The sequence below is a fragment of the Musca autumnalis genome, unplaced genomic scaffold (genome assembly GCF_047663935.1).
Source record: "Musca autumnalis isolate F117 unplaced genomic scaffold, ASM4766393v1 scaffold_5, whole genome shotgun sequence".
Lineage (NCBI taxonomy): Eukaryota > Metazoa > Arthropoda > Insecta > Diptera > Muscidae > Musca > Musca autumnalis.
Window position 1 is genome coordinate 169,134,659 of NW_027412088.1, and position 18,970 is coordinate 169,153,628.

Consider the following 18,970-nt stretch of genomic DNA (forward strand, 5'->3'; position numbering starts at 1 on the left):
GACGTCAAACTCGTTGGAATTGACATTTGAAATTCAGTGGATTTATTAAGTCCTGATATATGGAACAGTACTTCGTGTCATATGGCAAACTTTGTATTTTATTCCTATTTCCAGGCCTTCACTATAGTAATTTCATAGAGTAATTTTATTCTCGAATATTTTCATAAAATTACTCTAGTGTTGACCGGGACTATAATAGGAACCACACGCTGTCCAACGCCACGTTTATATTACAACCTTTTTTAAGGAGATTTGAAATCCAGTGGATTTATTAAATCCGGTTATATGTAAACGTGCTATAAGATTCTTAAACAATGTATATGCCCTCTCAGAACTTTACAACAACATGGAGAGTACTACCTGTTTGTGGATGGTGTAGTGTTGGAAATCTATTCTACGGCCGCCTGCACGAACAAAATATCAACACAGGCCATCTCGGTAAGTCCTTCAAATGAGCTCATTTACATCAAAGAAACATTTAACAGTGTACATTAGATTTAACAGTTTATAGTAAATTTACGAAATCGAGTGGATTTCAACTGTCAAATCCTTTGTGTATACGTCAAATGAAATCTCATCTGAAATCCATTGGATTTCATTTGACGTTTAAGCAATGGAATTGACAGATGAAATCTAGAGGATTCCATAAATTTAAACCAGGCATTAGACTATTTCATTGATGGTCAAAAACACACATTTGAATACCCAGCAAGTGTACAGTACAAGCGCCGTTGGAGTACATATTTTTCTGTGAATTCACTTATGAATTTTACAAGGGAGCGCGCGCAGCTAGGATTTTTCGATCCAAATCACAACTTATGATGTAGTGTTTTGGATTGAATTTAAAGGCACTCTTCGGATTGCATTTAGTGAGTCTAAAGATACAATAAAAATGCAAGCACTTGCGAAATATCCCAGAATAAAGAAAATGCATTCATTTTTGTGTAAAACAAGAATACAAAGAACTTTATTATATAAACACAAATTAAAAAAAGTTTCCATTAAATTCAATCACAATTGAGTTTACTTTCTCCGTTCTCCATTTAATCCAAGCGTAACTGATTTTGCTTCGTCATCCTAAAGTTTTTTTATGTTGCCTTCCCATCACTAGTACAGCTTTCGACTCCAACTCCACTCCATTAAAATTTCCGTCTAGTAAATTACCGCAAAAATGTTCACAACTTAAGTTGTTATTTCTTTATTTTATAACAAATTCTTCGAAATGTATACACTCTTGTTTATCTTTTGAAGAAATGTGTAGGGATCAACCAACTTTTTTTTGCTGTAGGGATCTCTACAGCAACTGCTTATAAAATGTATCGAACGGAGTGCATTTTTCATAACTCTGTTTACTTTTCATTCATGTTTTGCAGTTTTTCTAAAAATGTTTGGGTTTTTCATACATTTTTAAATTTTGTCTGTCATAATTAGTTTATTTCGATAAATTCTCTCATTTGTTATAGATAGGACATTTTTTATCGTCGTTTGGAGAGTAATACTATGTTCACATTTACGAAATCCACTCGATTTCAACTGTCAATTCCATTGCTCAAACGTCAAATGAAATCCAATCGATTTCAGACGAGTTTTCATTTGACTTAACACAAAGGAATTGACAGATGAAATCGAGTGGATTTTGTAAATGTAAATCAAGCATAATGCTTGGTTTACATTTACGAAATCCACTCGATTTCAACTGTCAATTCCATAGCTCAAACGTCAAATGAAATCTCATCTGGATTTCATTTGACGTATGAGCTAAGGAATTGACAGTTGAAATAGAGTGGATTTCGTAAATGTAAACTTAGCATTACTCTTATATGGAACTCGATCTAGAAAAGCATAAAGACCTGCGTACATAAGCTGCCTTGCCTGCTTACCTGTTTTTATTTTTACTAATTATTTACGAACAATTCATATTAAAAAATTGAGTTTTATTTGATATATTGAAATAATTATGTTTATAGCGCCCATGAATTTTACGCTTCGATGTGTGATACCAAGAAATAAGCGGGCTAGTGAAGAAATAAGCTAAGCAGGAAAATTAAGCTAAGAGTTGACTGTGTTCTCACTTTAACGGCAACATATGGTATGTTCCAGTACTGCAAGCATCTACTAATTTTTTCGATAACATAAAGAAAAATTTGTTATCGTAGTAGAAAGTAGTAGCTTCTTGCAGGTTCTGGAACATAGCAACAGTTCGAATTTTTCTTTATTCTTTTATCAGAAATGATGTCCAAATTTACTCAAACGTTAAGCTGGAAACACATCAAAGGTTTGTGTAAAGTTTTGTGTCATTTCTGATAGAAGAATAAAGAAAATTGTCTCTATTCATCTGCCAGAAATGACACAAAACTTTACCCAAACGTTGGATGTGTTTAGGGCTTTAGATGTATTTATTGATTTACACTTTTTTATACCCTCAGCCTTTAGGCTAAAGAGGGTATTTACACTTTGATACGACCAAAAATGTGCCTCATCGAAATATTGGTTTTAGACCCCAAGTATGTTTGTACGATATCCGTTTCAGACAATTTTGAGTAGATCTAGCAATGTCCGTCCGTCTGTCTGTCTGTCGGTCTGTCTGGCTGGTGCGCACGATAACTCTCGAACGGATTAATCGATTCGGTTCAAATTTTGGGTATCGAAATATTTTGTCCAGATTCGATTTAAGTTCGAAGATGGGCCATATAGGTCCACTCCTTCAGGTACCTCCCCCACAAATGTTCAAAAATTGTCGCAAAACTTGTGCGCACGATAACTCTTGTATGGAATAGCCGATTTGGTCCATACTTTGCACATCTTGTAATTTTACCAAACTTAGATTTGGTTCCAATATGGACTCAATCGGTCCACTCCTTCGGGTACCTCCCACACAAAATTTCGGAAAAGTTCAGTTTAAGACCTGGTCTCGAATCGCTTTGATTTTTGTTTACGCAAGTTGTATTCGCTGACCTCTATGCGACGCTGTAAGTTTCATTAGGGGCAAGTCCTTACTTCCTGAGAAAATAGCCTGAAAGTTACAAAAAACCCTATGACACCGTGTGTAGTGGTTGCAGCGCAAGATAACTCTTGAACGGATCTGCCGATTCGGTCCAAAATTTGGCTTTCGTAATATTTTGTCCAAACTTAGTTCAAGTTCAAAGATGGATTATATCGGTCCACTCCTTCCGGTACCTCCCCCACAGAAGTTCGAAAATGTTCGGAAAATTTGTGCGTACGATAACTCTTGAAGGGAGTAACCGATTTGGTCCATACTTTGCACATTATGAAATTTCTACCAGACTTAGATGAGGTTCCAATATGGACTCAATCGGTAAACTCCTTCGAGTACCTCCCACACAAAATTTCGGAAAAGTTCAGTTTAGGACCTGCTCTCGAATCGCCTTGGTTTTTGTTGTATCATCTTGTATTCACTGTCCCCTATACGAAGGTACAAGTTTCCTCACGGGCAAGTCCATACTTCCTGAAAAAATAGCCTGAAAGTTGAAAAACAAACCCTATGACACCATGTTTATGGGTGGAAGCGCAAGATAATTCTCGAACGGAAATGCCGGTTCCGGCCAAAATTTGGCCTTCGTAATATTGTTTCCAAACTTAGTTTAAGTTCGTAGATAAGCCATATCGGTCCACTCCTTCAGGTACCTACGCCACAAAAGTTCAAAAATATTCGGAGAAATTGTGGGCACGATAACTTTTGATGGGAGTGACCGATTTGGTCCATAATTTACACATTCTCATAATATCTACCAGATATAGATCAGGTTCGAATATGGCCTATATTTGTCCACTCCATCCCGTACCTCCCACACAAAATTTTGGATAAGTTCACTTTAAGACCTGCTATTGAATCACTTTGATTTCTGTTGAAGCAACTTACGTTCGCTGCCTCAATTACGATGGTAAAAGTTGTTTCAGGGACAAGTCCATACTTCTGGAGAAAACAGCCCCAAGTGTGTAAAAACCCCCTATGGCACCCCCATGGTCTATGTCGGTCCATTCCTTTAAGTACCTTTTCCGCAAAATTTTTGAACTTTAATCCTAATCAAAATTTTTGTCGGTTCATACGGGACCAAAATTTTGAAACCCCCTAATTACATAAGTTTATTGTAAAAAAAAAGTGTTTCAATTTGCACAGGCTGAGGGTATATCTCTGTCGGCAAAGCCGACTGATACTTTTTTACTTGTTTCATGTGGTTGTTGTTTTAACGCATGACGCGACCCACATCAGACCACATCCGAGGCCATTAAAGGTGTGAACAGAATGAAATACGCCGCTTTTTTCACGCTCAGTTTCATGTAAAAGATTAAAGGCCAAGTACTACCTAATTCAAATGCTGCCTAATTCATTAGAGTTAGGTAGTACTTGGCCTTTAGTCTTTTACATGAAACTGAGCGTGAAAAAGCGGCGTATTTCGTTGTGTTTCTACCTTAAGGGCTCAGCACATGCGGTCCGTAAGACCGTAAAGGTCGCGGCACATACGGCGCGTTGAGCGTCGCGTTACAACAACCACATGAAAAATTCAAGAACAAACTTGGCATCACTTACACATTTTTATACCCTCAGCCTTTAGGCTAGAAAGGGTATATACACTTTCATAAGGGCAAAATGTGCCTCATCGAAATAATTGTTTTAGACCCCAAGTATGTTTGGACGAAATGTGTTTCAGACAATTTGGAGTTGATTTAGCAATCCTGAGAAAATGACCGGGAAGGTGCAAGAAACCCTTATGACACCTTGTGTAGTGGTTGGAGCGCCAGATAACTCTCGAATGGATCTGTCGATTCGGTCCAAAATTTGGCCTTCGTAATATTTTATCAAAACATAGTTTAAATTTGAAGATGGGCTATATCGGTCCACTCCTTTAGGTACCTCCCCCACAAAACTTCAAAAATATTCGAACAAATTTTGCGCACCATGTCTTGAAGGGAGTGACCGATGTAATCTATACTTTGCACATCCTAATATATCTACCAGATATAGATCAGTAGTGCGATTCTCTAACACACTTTTTGAGTTACCGACAAAAATCGGTAAAATTAAAATGCTTATCATTTCGGTAATTAACGATATTTTTCGGTAAGTTAGCGACGAATAAAAAGTAGTCTAAAAGTTCTGCCGATAGCAAGAGTGTTGTCAACTTTTATTTGAACTTTTCATTCATAATTTTGCGTTTTAATGTTAACGATTTTTGTCGGTAACTCAAAAAATGAGTTAGAGAATCGCACTACAGGTTCGAATATGGACTATATTTGTCTACTCCTTCTGGTATCTCTCACACAAAATTTCGGATAAGTTCATTTTAAGACCAGGGGCTGGATTCTTGTTCTATGAAAATTTGAAATGAAAAATATTTCCTTTATATTTTTTTCATTTGACAGTTTTCTCCTTTATAAAAGTTTTCATTTTACATTTTCATAGAAACAGAATTGAGCCCCTGCTCTCGAATCACTTTGATTTTTGTTGAAGCGATTTGCATTCGCTACCTCCATTACGACGGTAAAAGTTTTTTCAGGGGCAAGTCCATATTTCTTGGGAAAACAGCCCGAAAGGCGTAAAAAAACCCCTATGTCACCATATGTGGCGGACGGAGAGCACGATAGCTCTCGAACTGTTCAACCGATTTGGTCCAACATTTGGTCTTCGTCATATTATATCCAAACTTAGTTTCATGGGGCAATACCGGTCCACAACTTCCGGTACTTCTCCCCAATATTTAAAAAATGTAACTAAAATGCTAGGACGATATCACTTTAATGGGGCAACCAATTTGGTCCAAACCATGGTACAATAATTCATAGGTAGGCCAGGTATGAGAATCGCCAAAAAAATACAACCCTGTCGCTATGGCTTAAAACGTCAAAATTGTTTTGATGAATGATAACAGATGAGTATACAAAGAAGAAGAAGAACGAAATGTTGAAATCATGGTACAATAATTCTTAGGTAGGCCACAGCTAACAGCTGATTACAATTTTTTTTTGTTATGGCTTAATCTGTCAAAACCGTGTTGACATGCAGAGTTGATATTTATTATTGATCAAAAAATTCAACTCTGTTTTGTTTTCATTTCAACATTTCGTTCTTCTTTGTATACTCATCCGTTATCATTCATCAAAACAATTTTGACGTTTTAAACCATAGCGACAGGGTTGTATTTTTTGGCGATTCTCATACCTGGCCTACCTATGAATTATTGTACCATGGTTGAAATGAAAGCAAAACAGAGTTGAATTTTTTGATCAATAATAAATATCAACTCTGCATGTCAACACGGTTTTGACAGATTAAGCCATAACAAAAAAAATGTAATCAGCTGTTAGCTGTGACTTACCTAATGCCATGTTCAGACTAGCGGTAATTCGCTCTCTATTCGTTGTTCGACCCCAAATTACGATACAATTACTTCATTTCCCATACAAAATTTTGAGAACGAACAACGATTTTTATACATTGTTCAATTTAAATTACTTTCAGAACGACGATAAAATATGTCCCATCTCTAACAAATGAGAGAATTTATCGAAATAAATTAATTATGACAGGAAAAATAAAAAATTAAAAATTTATTAAAAATCCAAAACTTTTTAGAAAAACTGCAAAATATGAATGAAAAGTAAACCGTTTAACGACTAGTATACATTCAAATCATAGCAAATTTTGTTTTCTCTTCCATTGCAGTTGCATTTCTTGTCCATCGTTTCAAATTCGTGTACAAATTTAGAAACAAAAATCAATTGCCTGCCGGAATGTCTGTATACCAAAAAGATATGTTGGCAGGTCTCTCTCTCGTTAATTATTGAAATAGAAAAATTTGAAAATATACTGAAAACACCAAAATCGTGAGAAAAAATGGAAAACATGAATGAAAATAATATAATTTAATATAAAATAGATATCTGAAAGAAGGATAAATATTTTTTCAGTTCATATAAAATAGTTTTTCCCGTATTTTGGTAGAAACTTTCTTTAAAATCAGTAAACACAAAACCATGAAAATATGAATCATGTTGCTATGAATTGTGTACCATATCGTATGAACGGGTTAATTCGTGTACGTAATTATGAGAACGAATGACGTGATTCAAATGCTGGTATGAACATGACATTAGAATTATTGTACCATGGTCCAAACTTTGGATCTCCTAATATTTTATGAAAATTTAGTTTAACTTCTAAAATGGCCAATATCGGTCCTCCCTAAGGGTACCTGCCCTACAAAAGTTCAACATTTGTGTATTAGTGTTAATTCCTAATCCACGTTTTTGTCGGCAAGTTCAAATGTCTAAAAAGGGCCACAAAATTCTAAAGAGACCTTAAATATATTCGATCTGTCCGGAGGTGAAAGTTTCGCTTTACATTGGCTGATACTATGTTTAGATTTACGAAATCCACTCGATTTCAACTGTCAATTCCATTGCTCAAACGTCAAATGAAATCCAATCGATTTCAGATGAGTTTTCATTTGACGTATACACAAAGGAATTGACAGATGAAATCGAGTGGATTTCGTAAATGTAAACATAGTATGAGGGTATATATCTGTCGGCAAAGTAGAGCTGGCAAACCATCGATATTCCCAACATTAGATATTTTCGATATAATGTTTTAAAATATCGATTGCTATCGATATTATCGTTAAGTTGTCATCGCCATTAATTTGGGGATGAAAATGGCGGAAATGTCAATGATTTTCTTGAAATTATGCAAAAGTAGTTGACAGAAATGTAAAGGAGAATAAACAACTGCTTTTATTTTATAAAAAATGTAAAAGTACACATTTTATTTTACCGAAAAATGTGTACGTGTGACTACGGACTTACTTTCTTACACACACACATAACCGAAAAGCAGCGAAATTTATATTTATTTCAATGGATTTCAGGTTAGGGGTTTTTATTCCGATAGTATCGATAGGCAAAACTATCTATCGATATTGAATTTTTAAATAATTATCGATAGTGCCATCGATTTTTTGCCAGCTCTACGGCAAAGCCGACTGACACTTTTTACTTGTTCATATGGTTGTTGTTTTCAAAGCGTGACGCGACTCACAACGGATCATATGTTCCGGGGCCATTTTTTTGGTTTGGCATCACTTACGTGACGCGGCTCTCAACGAACCGTATTTGCCGGGGCCATACGGCCTTGAATACATATGTATATTACCTTTGTTGTGAAAAACGCTTTTGGTATACGAGCGTTGTTAGGTATGCTTGTATCTTAAATAAAATGGAGCGCTTTTAAGTATGTTCGGTTAACAAAACAACGGTTAAAAAGTTTAAGTTTGTTTGCTTCCTTGTGGCTTTGTATGCATTGTAAACAATAGTTAAAGAAAAAACTTTTGTAAATAGCGTATATTAAAACAATTTTGATTTAACATAATTAATGAAATATCGTTATAAAGAGATGTTGGAGTTTGTTATAAACTGCAAAAACTTCCATTATCAAAACGTCTCACGCAAGGATGATTTGTAGATTTCGGAATTGAATTGAATGAACTGCTGGACAGGTAAGCTCACAAATACCTTCTAAATACGTCTTAACAAAACAAAATGATTGTTTTTTGCTTATCTCTAAGTCAGTAGAAACTCTCCGATTTTTTTGAAATTTTTTCCAGAGGTAGATATTGTTGCGCTGATCATGGGAATGTATAATTTTCTTTGGGGACGGATCCGGTTATTTGACCCGAAAGTCCGGGTGCAAAACCTGGGTTAGAACCGGCTCTACTGAACCGAATGAAATGGGCACCATTGGAGAGCTTATAGAATTGCCTATTCAAAAAGTGGTCATACGATAAGGTTTATTTTCAGGTGTTCAGGTGATATAGCCCTTATGGATGTTCGCTTAATGTATGCCAGATTATAGCTCGCACTTTATTTAACCTTTCCAAAATGGCGTTTTATGTTGTAAATCCTCTCTGGTTTCAGAGATATGGCCTTTAGAATCTTGACAAACAGGTTTTTCTATGTGGATATTTAGAGAACATTTTATAATTTAAAAGAAAATGTTCCCTTTCCCGAGATTTGCACCTGTACATAGGAGATAGTCTTAAATCCCCGGCTGAAGGCCGGCTATTTAGAGAAAACTTTATAATTTAAAAGAAAATTTTGTTCCCGTTCCCGAGATTTTAACCTGTCTATAGGAGAAAGTGCTAAATACCCGGCCGAATGTCGGCAATTTAGAGACAAATTTATAATTTAAAAGAAAATTTTGTTCCCGAGATTTGCACCTGTTAATAGGAGAAAATCTTAAGCTATTTAGAAAAAGATTTATAACTAAAAAGGATTTTTTTCTTCTTCAATTTAGAACTTTAAAATTGAAAAAAATGAGCCTAACAGAACCGGTTTGTCAAGATTCTAAGGGCCATATCTCTGGATCCAGAGAAGGTATTACAATATATAGCACCATTTTGGAAATGTTAAAGTGCGGGGTCCAAAAATCGGTTTCAGGCTATATCACCTGAACACCTGAGAATAAACCTTATCCTACGCCCAATTGTTGGATAGGTATTTAGCTTTGCAATGATATCTATTTTGTAGCATTCGGTTCAGTAGAACCGGGTCTAACCCGGGTTTTGTACCTGAACTTTCGGATTAAATAACCGGATCCGTCTCCCAAGACAAATTATACATTCCCGTGATCACCGCAACTAACTGTGGGAAAAATGTCAAACAAATTAAATCGGAGAGTATTTACTAGAGTTGTTCTTTTTTTTTTTTTAGATCACTGTAAGGACTCTTTTTTACTCTAAAACTCAATGTCATACCCACCAATAAGAAATTGCAATAATAGACAAGATAAAAAGGTATACATATACCAGATATTAGCCTTATCCATCATCATTCTGTGCTATGTAAATATAATTTAGAGGATCTCTTCCTTGGCAAAGACTTAATCGTCTAAATCTCATAACTTCCACATTAATAAGCAGTCTAAGAAAACATCCATGTCAAAAATGTCCGCAAAGAATTCGACAGTAAAGCATTCTGCTGCTAAAGAAAGAGAAAGAGTTGGAAAGCGACACAAGCTGGATAATCAATTAAGTGCCTCAGCTGCTGCAAGTACTAATGAATCGGCAAACGGAAAAGTATGCAACATCTGTAAATTGTCAAAAGATTGTGCAGATTTGTCAACAAATCTCTCAACTGTAATGGAATATTGTTCTTTGAGTCGGCTGCCGGTAAGTATGAATAAATATTTCTTCAAAAAAAAAACGTTTAATTTAGAAGGTCCTTTTATAGCAGACCAGGAGAAGGGAAGGGTTTTTAGAGAATACCCCGAAGACTTATAGATGACCATGAATGTTTCTTATAAGAGACCAAGAGGACTGCCTTATTACCCTAAAGTCATAGAGCAGACCTTGATCTCTTCTTAGAGAACAAAATGGGATTTTCTTAAAGAAGATCATGAGGTCTTTTATAGATGATCATGTGCTCTTTATATAGAACACCATGAAATCTTCTCATAGAAGACCTTAATGTCTTCTTATAGAAGACCAAAAAGGTTAGAATACAATGAACTTTGTTGCTTGCTTCACGCTCAATATCATGTAGAAGAATAAAGGCCAAGAACTACCTAATTAAAATGCGATCTTGCATTTCTTTATTCTTATACATAAATTGAGGCTTGGATAAGCGTGAATTTCTCATTCTGTTCGCACCTTTAGGGTAGAAACACAATCAGCTCGTTGTTTGCTTTCTTCTCTTTGCTCTAGTAAAAGAATAAATGAAAAAAGCAACCTATTTCAATATCGTGTCGGCCGTTCTTTATTCTTCTACCAGAAATGATGCCAGACAAGCAAGAAAAATCCATTGTGTTTCTGCCTTAAGGTCTTCTTACAGAAACCATGAAATCTTCTTATAGAATATCATGAGAGTTCTTCTTATAGAAGACCTTGAGTATTTCCTACAGAAGAACATGAAGGATTCTTAATAAAAGATGGCGACGGTTTCTTATATAAGACCATGAGGACTTCTTATAAAGGACCATGGAAACTTCTTATAAGGGACCATGGAAACTTCTTATATAAGACCATGAGGTCTTGATGTCTTCTTATAAAAGACAATGAGGTCTTCTTATAGAAGACCATGTGGTCTTCCTTTAAAACATCATGAGGTCTTCTTATAGAACACCATGAGGTCGTCTTATAGCAGACCATGAGGTCTTCTTATAGAAGACATTAAGGTCTTCTTATAGCAGACCATTCGACCTTCTTATAAGAAAACTGTGAGGTCTCATAGAAGGCCTTGATGCCATCGGTTTTTCGTAAAGAATACCACGAGGTCTTCCGATAGAAGACTATGAGGGCTTCTTATAAAGAAAGGCTTGAGGTCATGAGGTCTTCTTTCTTTTTATTAAGGTTACTGATAGCAATGAGATTTCTTTTTCGAATATTTTGAAGACTATCTAATTTTCTTTCCTTTTTAAATCCATCTAGGATTGGCATATTAAACAAATATTGACTTCAATATGTGCACGCTGTCTGCAATTTGCAAAGACCATAAACGAATCATCATCTGTTTTACGGGATAGTTTGGAACAAGCTTTACCAAGCAATTTATCATCCACCACAACATTGTCATCATTAAATTCAACAATCAAAAATACCCTTTGTGAGGCGGCAATAAGTTCAGCTGAAGCAAATACCTGTGAAAGTCCTGCAAACCTAACACAAAAACAATCTGAACAATTGATTGTTGATGTTATAGGTTCGTCCATATCACCATTACATAATACACAACAATTCTATGCCGCGTTGGAAGTTAATCATGAAGTTCCCTATTCTCCCAAAGAAACAGAATCCGGGCCTGCAATTAATGATTATGATAGTCAGAAGACAGGATCTTGCCAAAAATCTGAATTTATGTGTGAATATTGTTTACGTGTCTATCGTTTAGAACGAACCTATAAGAAACACAAAAGACGCTGCCGTCTACGAAAGAGACAGGATAGTGATGGTGTAAAGGAATCCAAAAGGTTGCCAAGGACATTTAAGTGTAAACTATGTGAATATAATGCCGCAACCTATTTGGAATTAAAGGGACACAAACAAAAAGAACATATGAAACAGTTAATGTGTGATAAATGTGGAATGTTATTTGTAGCAAGATTCATGTATGATGTACATAAATTAGACTGTGATGTAATACAAGAATATAACCCTTTTGTTCCATTAAGGCGTACAACACGTTCGCAAAGTCTCTTTAGTTCAAAGAATGGCCAAAGAAAAAATCCCAACAATAACAATGAGACAAAGGACAAACAATCAAATTTTGGCGCTGGTGAAAGTAAAAATAACGGCCGTAAGGGCATATTAAAATCTCCAAATTCAAAATCATCCCAAGGATGTAGAAGTTATAATTCCAAGGATTCCGAATATCAAGAATCAATTATCAGATTACCACAGTTAATACTATATAAAGATCCTTACCATTACAAACGCATCGATAAGCAGACACCAACGAATACAATGATAAATGACGAATCAATGTACTGCATCCATGATACAAATAATAACACAAATGCCTCAACATATTTGGCGGCTGAACAATCTAACACTACCAGTTATGCAGAGAATCAGAACCATTGGATAAATCCCTCTAGAAGCAGTTATGCATCGGAAACCAGAACTAATAGCAGTTCCAATATTTCCAACTATTTTACAAGAAATTCTAATCTTTATAGAAAACCTTCAACAGTTGTTACTAGTTGTACAGAGTCACTTGACAACGAATACTCTTTGAATGGTATCACGAGACGTAATTCTTATACAAATAGATGGATCAAAAATAATGCGGGACCGATTGGCGATGATGTCGTATGGAAAACAAAGTGGGAAAACAGTAAGTTTAAATATTTTGTTTATGTTAAAATCCAGACCAATACTAATCATAGTAACCCGATAAACAAATAGATACTTTTTCTAACATCATACCTATTTTGAGTTATCCCTCTCGAAAAACCTCTATTATCCGGGATTACCCATGAAACATATTTTTTCCCGGTTGTGTGCTAGAAATGCGATCCTGTACTAAACTTGCATATCTCTTTAAACAAAAATGGAACAGAATAACATGAATATCTGTCAGATAACGCAGTTAGCCTTTGTTTTAGATTAAGTGGCAAGTTTTATCAAAAACCCATTTTTTATTGTCTTTTCTTTTCAGATACATATTTTCTCGAACGTTTGAAAATTGAAATTCAAAATCAAGATATTACTTGCTTTGAAACAAATTGCAATTTTACAGGATATTCGTTAAATGATATGATAAAACATGACCGTCTAGATCATTTAAAAGAACCACGTTTTATTTGTCGAAAATGTAAATCCTCTTTCACCAGACAGTAAGTAGTTTTGCATCACACCAAAATACATATATTTTTTTTTTTTGTAACATTTTGCTGTCTCATTGCAGAGTTTTTCTGGATTATCATCTGGACACTGAAGACTATGGTCGTTATGTTTGCTATAAATGTCAAGTTGTATTTTATAAACAACACCATTTAAATCTTCATCTTATGGAACATAGTTTGCAAAGTATGAAATACAAATGTCATTTATGTAATATGGAATTTCTCTGCATAGCAGATAGAAGAAAACATTGTGTTGAAAAGCAACATGATTGGCGCGATAAACCATACATACAAATTGATCGTTCAGCAACAATTACAAATAAACCTAAATGTCGTAGGAAAAGCCGGACCCTCTCCAAATCATCATGTATCAGCAACAATACATGAAACGTTGTATACCTAAGGAAAACGCATTTTACACTTGCTTTTAAAACAAGTGTTTTGGGAATTTACGTCATTTATTTAACAGTTCTATGGAATTGACAACTTAAATTACGCATGTTTTATAAAACATTTTTTATGTAAAAGCCGCTAAAAAGTATCAAAGAATATTTTCGAAAAAGTAACATGTCCCACTTGGTTGTGATAGGGAGTTTTTTTGTCAAATCTCAGGAGAGTTAAGGCCTGGGTACATAACCTGCCTGGCATAACATAAAATAAAAGAATAAAGAAGGCCGAGCAAATTTCCAACTAGTTTGCCCTTTTCTTCTTTTTCTTTTATTTTTATTATGTCAGAAACGAAGCAGCAAAGCAAGGCGAGCAGGCGAGGTAGCTTATGTATCCAGGCTTTTAAGGTATGAATTATGACTTTCATTTAAATTTTGTAATAAGGAAAGGGTGTTAAACTACTCCAATCAAAACAAAATATTATCATAATAAAGGGTTAAAAAAACATAAATTTGCATCTCCTTACAGAAAACCTTTGATTTAAAATGCTAAAACTACTCCAGCAAGGCGTGGGAGGGATGTTCAACTACTCCAAACAAAACTTACAAAGTTTAAGAATTAATTGCAGTAAAATAAATAAGTTATATAAAAAATCTTATTGAAAAAAACTTTTTGATTGAGTTGTGACTACTCCAGTAGTGGGATTCTGTAACTCATTTTTGCTGTTACCGACAAAAATCGGTAAAATTAAACCGCAAAATTGTGACTAAAAACTTAAAGAAAAGTTGGCATCACTGTTTGCGTCGGTAGAGGCTAGCGACTACTTTTTATTCATCGTTAACTTACCGAAAAATTTCGTTAATTATCGAAATTATAAGCATTTTAATTTTACCGACAATTATCGATAACAGCAAAAGTTAGTTACAGAATCCCACTACAGAACAATATTTAATAACAATAACAAATTGCATGACTTAATATAGTAGCTTAAAATTAATAAGGAAAGTGTGTTAAACTACTCCAATCAACACAAAATACTACCATAATAAAGGGTAAAAAAAAACATATAAATTTGCATCTCCTTACAGAAAACTTTTGATTTAAATCAATGATGCACAAAATAATATGTGTGACTGTAGTATTTGTGTCATGAATCGACGCTAGAGTACTGCTTTGTTCATAGCTGATTTAAATTGTATGAATTAAAAAAAAAATAAATTGTATTATTAAATATAATAATTTTATTATATTTAAGTTAAGACCCCAATGTAAAAATATAAAAAAGAATGAAATCGCTATCATTAATTAACTCTTAGCAATCGCAGTTTTAATGAAAGAAATTGAAGTTGATACTTTTGACTGTGATTCACTGTAAGTAACGACAAACAAAAATGTATTCTGCTTTGCGATTCGAACAAATGTTCGAAGGACAAAGTAAAAGAGCAGACCAATAAGTTTTTTACTAGGATGGGTTAATAACCCAAATCCTAAACACCTCTTCCTTTCTCATCCGGGACCGGCAATGGCGGAATTAAAAACATTTAAAACATAATTTATTTATGTTTGTTGGTCATTTGGTTTTGTTTGTTTGTTTTGTAATGACAATTACAGTTTGTTTTGTAAAAACTTTGTTTTATTCCAATAGTTTTGTGAGGTTTTTTGCATTTTGTTATAGTATTGTCTTTTATCTGTCTGCTTATAAAGGTTCATTTGACCCATGCATTTCCACACAATTGGCCTAAAACCCAAGCTATTCAAAAAACGACTTTTTGTAATTTTCGAATTTTGATGAAAATTTTAAATTTGCCACCAAAAACAACTTTCCTATGCCCGCGGGCATACGACACACACGTACCCTGTAAACACATTCGTTCGGTTAATGCGTTGTTTACGTTTCCATTCACACTAGCGCAAGTTATAATCTGCAAATGTGTGTTTTTGGCCATCACTGGTTTAATCATAAATGTTAGAATCGTATAATGTCAGGGATTCGTCACGAACATAGTAAGAGTATTTTCTAAATCAAAAACCAAGGGATTGGCATATAAGGATACACCAATATTACCCTTTAGAGAAAAGTTATTTTTTTAATGCTTAAAAGTCTCAAAAATATGATTTTCATACCCCCATTATTACAAGTCTTCTTTTGTTATATTTTGGATTTACCGAACAGATTTAGAGCGTTCCGCTTAACTTAAAGTTAAAAGTGATGATTGAATTTCAACGAGGAGCTTCTTGGCATTAACTTTCAATGTAAAAATTATATTTTTAATGACTCCAAATTGGTTTATTTTGCGTTTTCAAATCCATCGGATAGTAAAAGAACACATATAATAATGGCCCATAGAGAATTTTAAATTTTCTCCCAAATGAAATTCTCGGCGCTAAGTGGGTTAATGTAATGAAATAAAACTTCCATTACAATTTTAAAAATTTGTGTTTTTTTTTTTTAAATAAAATAATATAATATTAATTAATAAATATTAAAATAAACTACAATATTTCTTGTTCGAAATCCTTTTCTAACCAATATAAGGTCTGTACTATAACCCAAAATTTTGTACAAATTCGTACAAATTTTTACTGAATGCAGAGATGTCTCTGTTGTGTATCAGTTTTGAACAACATCCATCGACAATCATCCGGATTACGCAGCGAATTTGTGGATTGGCGTAAACAGGAACGTCAACTCCTTCGATCAAGCAAAGGCATTGATCAAAAACACATTTACGTACAAGTATGAATGCAAGCAGCAAAGACGACGCAGGCACATTCATCTGTATGAAAATGAGGGTTGAAAAACAACATTGTGATGATGTACTACAACAACCACACACAAAACAGCAAGAAGAAAACGCACAAGCAAGAACAACAACAACGTTCGCACCCGTCAGCTCAAAATGTGCGTAATCTGCTGATAAAATTAACGCTTGCTTAGCAGCCAGAAGATTCGCAGTTGTTATTCAAGATTCTGTTGTCTGCCTGCAGAGAAGCAGAATTAATGTTATTAGAAGCGCACACAAAAGAAGAGAAGCAGAAAAGCGAAACAAAATCTGTCCGTTGCAATTTCTGTCGAGAAAAAGGCCATACAGTGAATGCTTGTGTGAAATTGAAGAAACGACAAGAGCAGAAACAACAACAGTACTCGCAGCAAGATCAACAACGTCCGCAGACGTCAGCTCAAAGTGTGCAGCAGAGAAAACCAACAGTTGCTTGTTATGGATGTGGTGCGCCTGGTGTTTACAGGGCGAATTGCACTACATGTAGCAACAACAACAAGGACAGTCCTCAGCCACTTTCATTCAACACCATTGCCGCTGGTACTATTGGTCGCGCTCTTCCTACAACTCATATCGAGGTGTTTGGTTTATTGGGAGAAGCTGTATTCGACACCGGCGCAAAAATTAGTGTTGCCAGCATGAATTTAAGAAACATACTGAGAGAAAATGGTTGCAATTTCCAAAAGGTGCGAGCCGATGTCAGTTTGGCTGATGGCTCATCAACAACTGAAAACGTGGAATCTACGATATGCGACATACGTATTGGAAAGAGAAAACGAAAAATTAGATTTGTCTGTCTCCCGAATGCCACAAAAAACAGAACACTCCTTGGTGCAGATTTTATGGAGCAATCCGGCATCACACTGAATATGGCGCAACGATATTGGTATTTCGAAGATGAGCCGAAGACAAGATATTCGTTTACCAATCCATTGGAGATGCAAGTCTTTTCATTGGATGTCCAGGGCCATGAAGACTCACCAACAACTAAAGCCGTTGCTGGCATTTCGAAATTCATCGAGTTCGTGGAAGGGCAGAGAAAGATTTCTCCAATACCGCCAACACCAAGAGTATTGCGGGAAATCCAAAATCTTTCTTCTCCTCTCACAAGCAATGCTCCTGCTGCTGCAGTATCATCAATGTCCATTGTGCAGCAAAACAGTGAATATTCGCCTCATTCCATCCAAAACATTTTTCGTGGTGCCATCCCAGCTGATCAAATAACTCCAGGAGATACGTCAAGGCTGTTTGGACCACCGGTAAAGGCAAGACGTAAAGAAGACGATGAGTACATAGACAGCATATTCCTGCCGTTGTACAGTATTGGAATTCGCATGTCGAAAGAAAATGTTGTAGTTTCTCACGAACGAACAAATGTCACCATACCAAACATTGATGCTCTTGATGCAGTTTTACTCCAGGGGGAGATGCCCACAGAAAAGCTCACAAGGTTCCGTCAGAGAAGAACCCCAAGACGCAGAGGAAGGCGAAAAAGTAAAGGATCTGATGCTTAATCGGGACGATTGGAGCATCAGAAGGGGGAGACTGAAGCGGATCAACTTTAAAATACCATGAACTATTTTATTTTTACTTTATTTCATATGTTTACTTTTCACTGAATTCCACTTATGTACATATTTTATTTATCATAGTCTAAACACTTACGTTTTCATTTAGCATTTACCTATTAAGAATACAACCCTGATTTAAATATTAGAATTTAACAGCTAAAAATACAACCATGTACATATTTTGTAAACATTACTATTAATTTACATCTTTGATCCTAATACCTTTTGTATACAACCAATACTAGTTGACTTACTCGCTTCTCACGTTGAGTACTTAAACGATCCTAAATTTCAATAAAGTCACTCTAACTTGTTTAGCCAACATTGAAAGTTTATAATCTACCACGCTTGCCCAAGTTGATGGATATAGATTCATAAGCTGGAAATAAACACTAAACAAAGAGTAAAAGTATTCATTCAAAAGAAATCTTGTGTTGTTCTTTCGTATGAAGCCATATCAGCTACGCTCACAAGCTGCTTTATTGACGCACCAACGTGGAGCACAACAACAAGCTGCTTTATTGAATAGAACTGTTTTAAAACTAATTATTACCAAAGTGTTGCCACATAATTTTTTCGTGAAAATCACATTTTTTTTTCGAACAAAGATTTATCGTTTCTAAAAACAAAACAATCTGGCATTACGAATGATAAATCAAAGCAAACATAAGAAAGAACAAAATAAGAAAGAACTCAAACACGGTATTTTTCAATGTTATGTTGATTTTTTGCGCCTCAATTACAGTAAAACTGAATATCCAATAAAAAGTAACATCCTTTTCGCACGAAAAAAGCTTTCTTTAAGCACAATATTTTCACAATTCCCACTTTTATAGTGTTTTTTAATCATATGTTTTTTTTTTTTTGATTTCTCT

At 35.0% G+C, this 18,970-nt stretch overlaps 1 protein-coding gene across 1 annotated transcript; it reads left to right on the forward strand.

The window, feature by feature from the left end:
- Positions 1-8,458: 8,458 nt before the first annotated feature.
- LOC141405880 (uncharacterized) lies at positions 8,459-14,232 on the forward strand. The gene is made up of 6 exons (XM_073990729.1): positions 8,459-8,513; positions 9,727-9,809; positions 9,936-10,184; positions 11,442-12,846; positions 13,171-13,348; positions 13,420-14,232. The coding sequence occupies exons 2-6, from the start codon at positions 9,762-9,764 to the stop codon at positions 13,742-13,744; spliced, it is 2,205 nt and encodes a 734-aa protein (XP_073846830.1). The 5' UTR covers positions 8,459-8,513; positions 9,727-9,761; the 3' UTR covers positions 13,745-14,232.
- Positions 14,233-18,970: the final 4,738 nt, after the last annotated feature.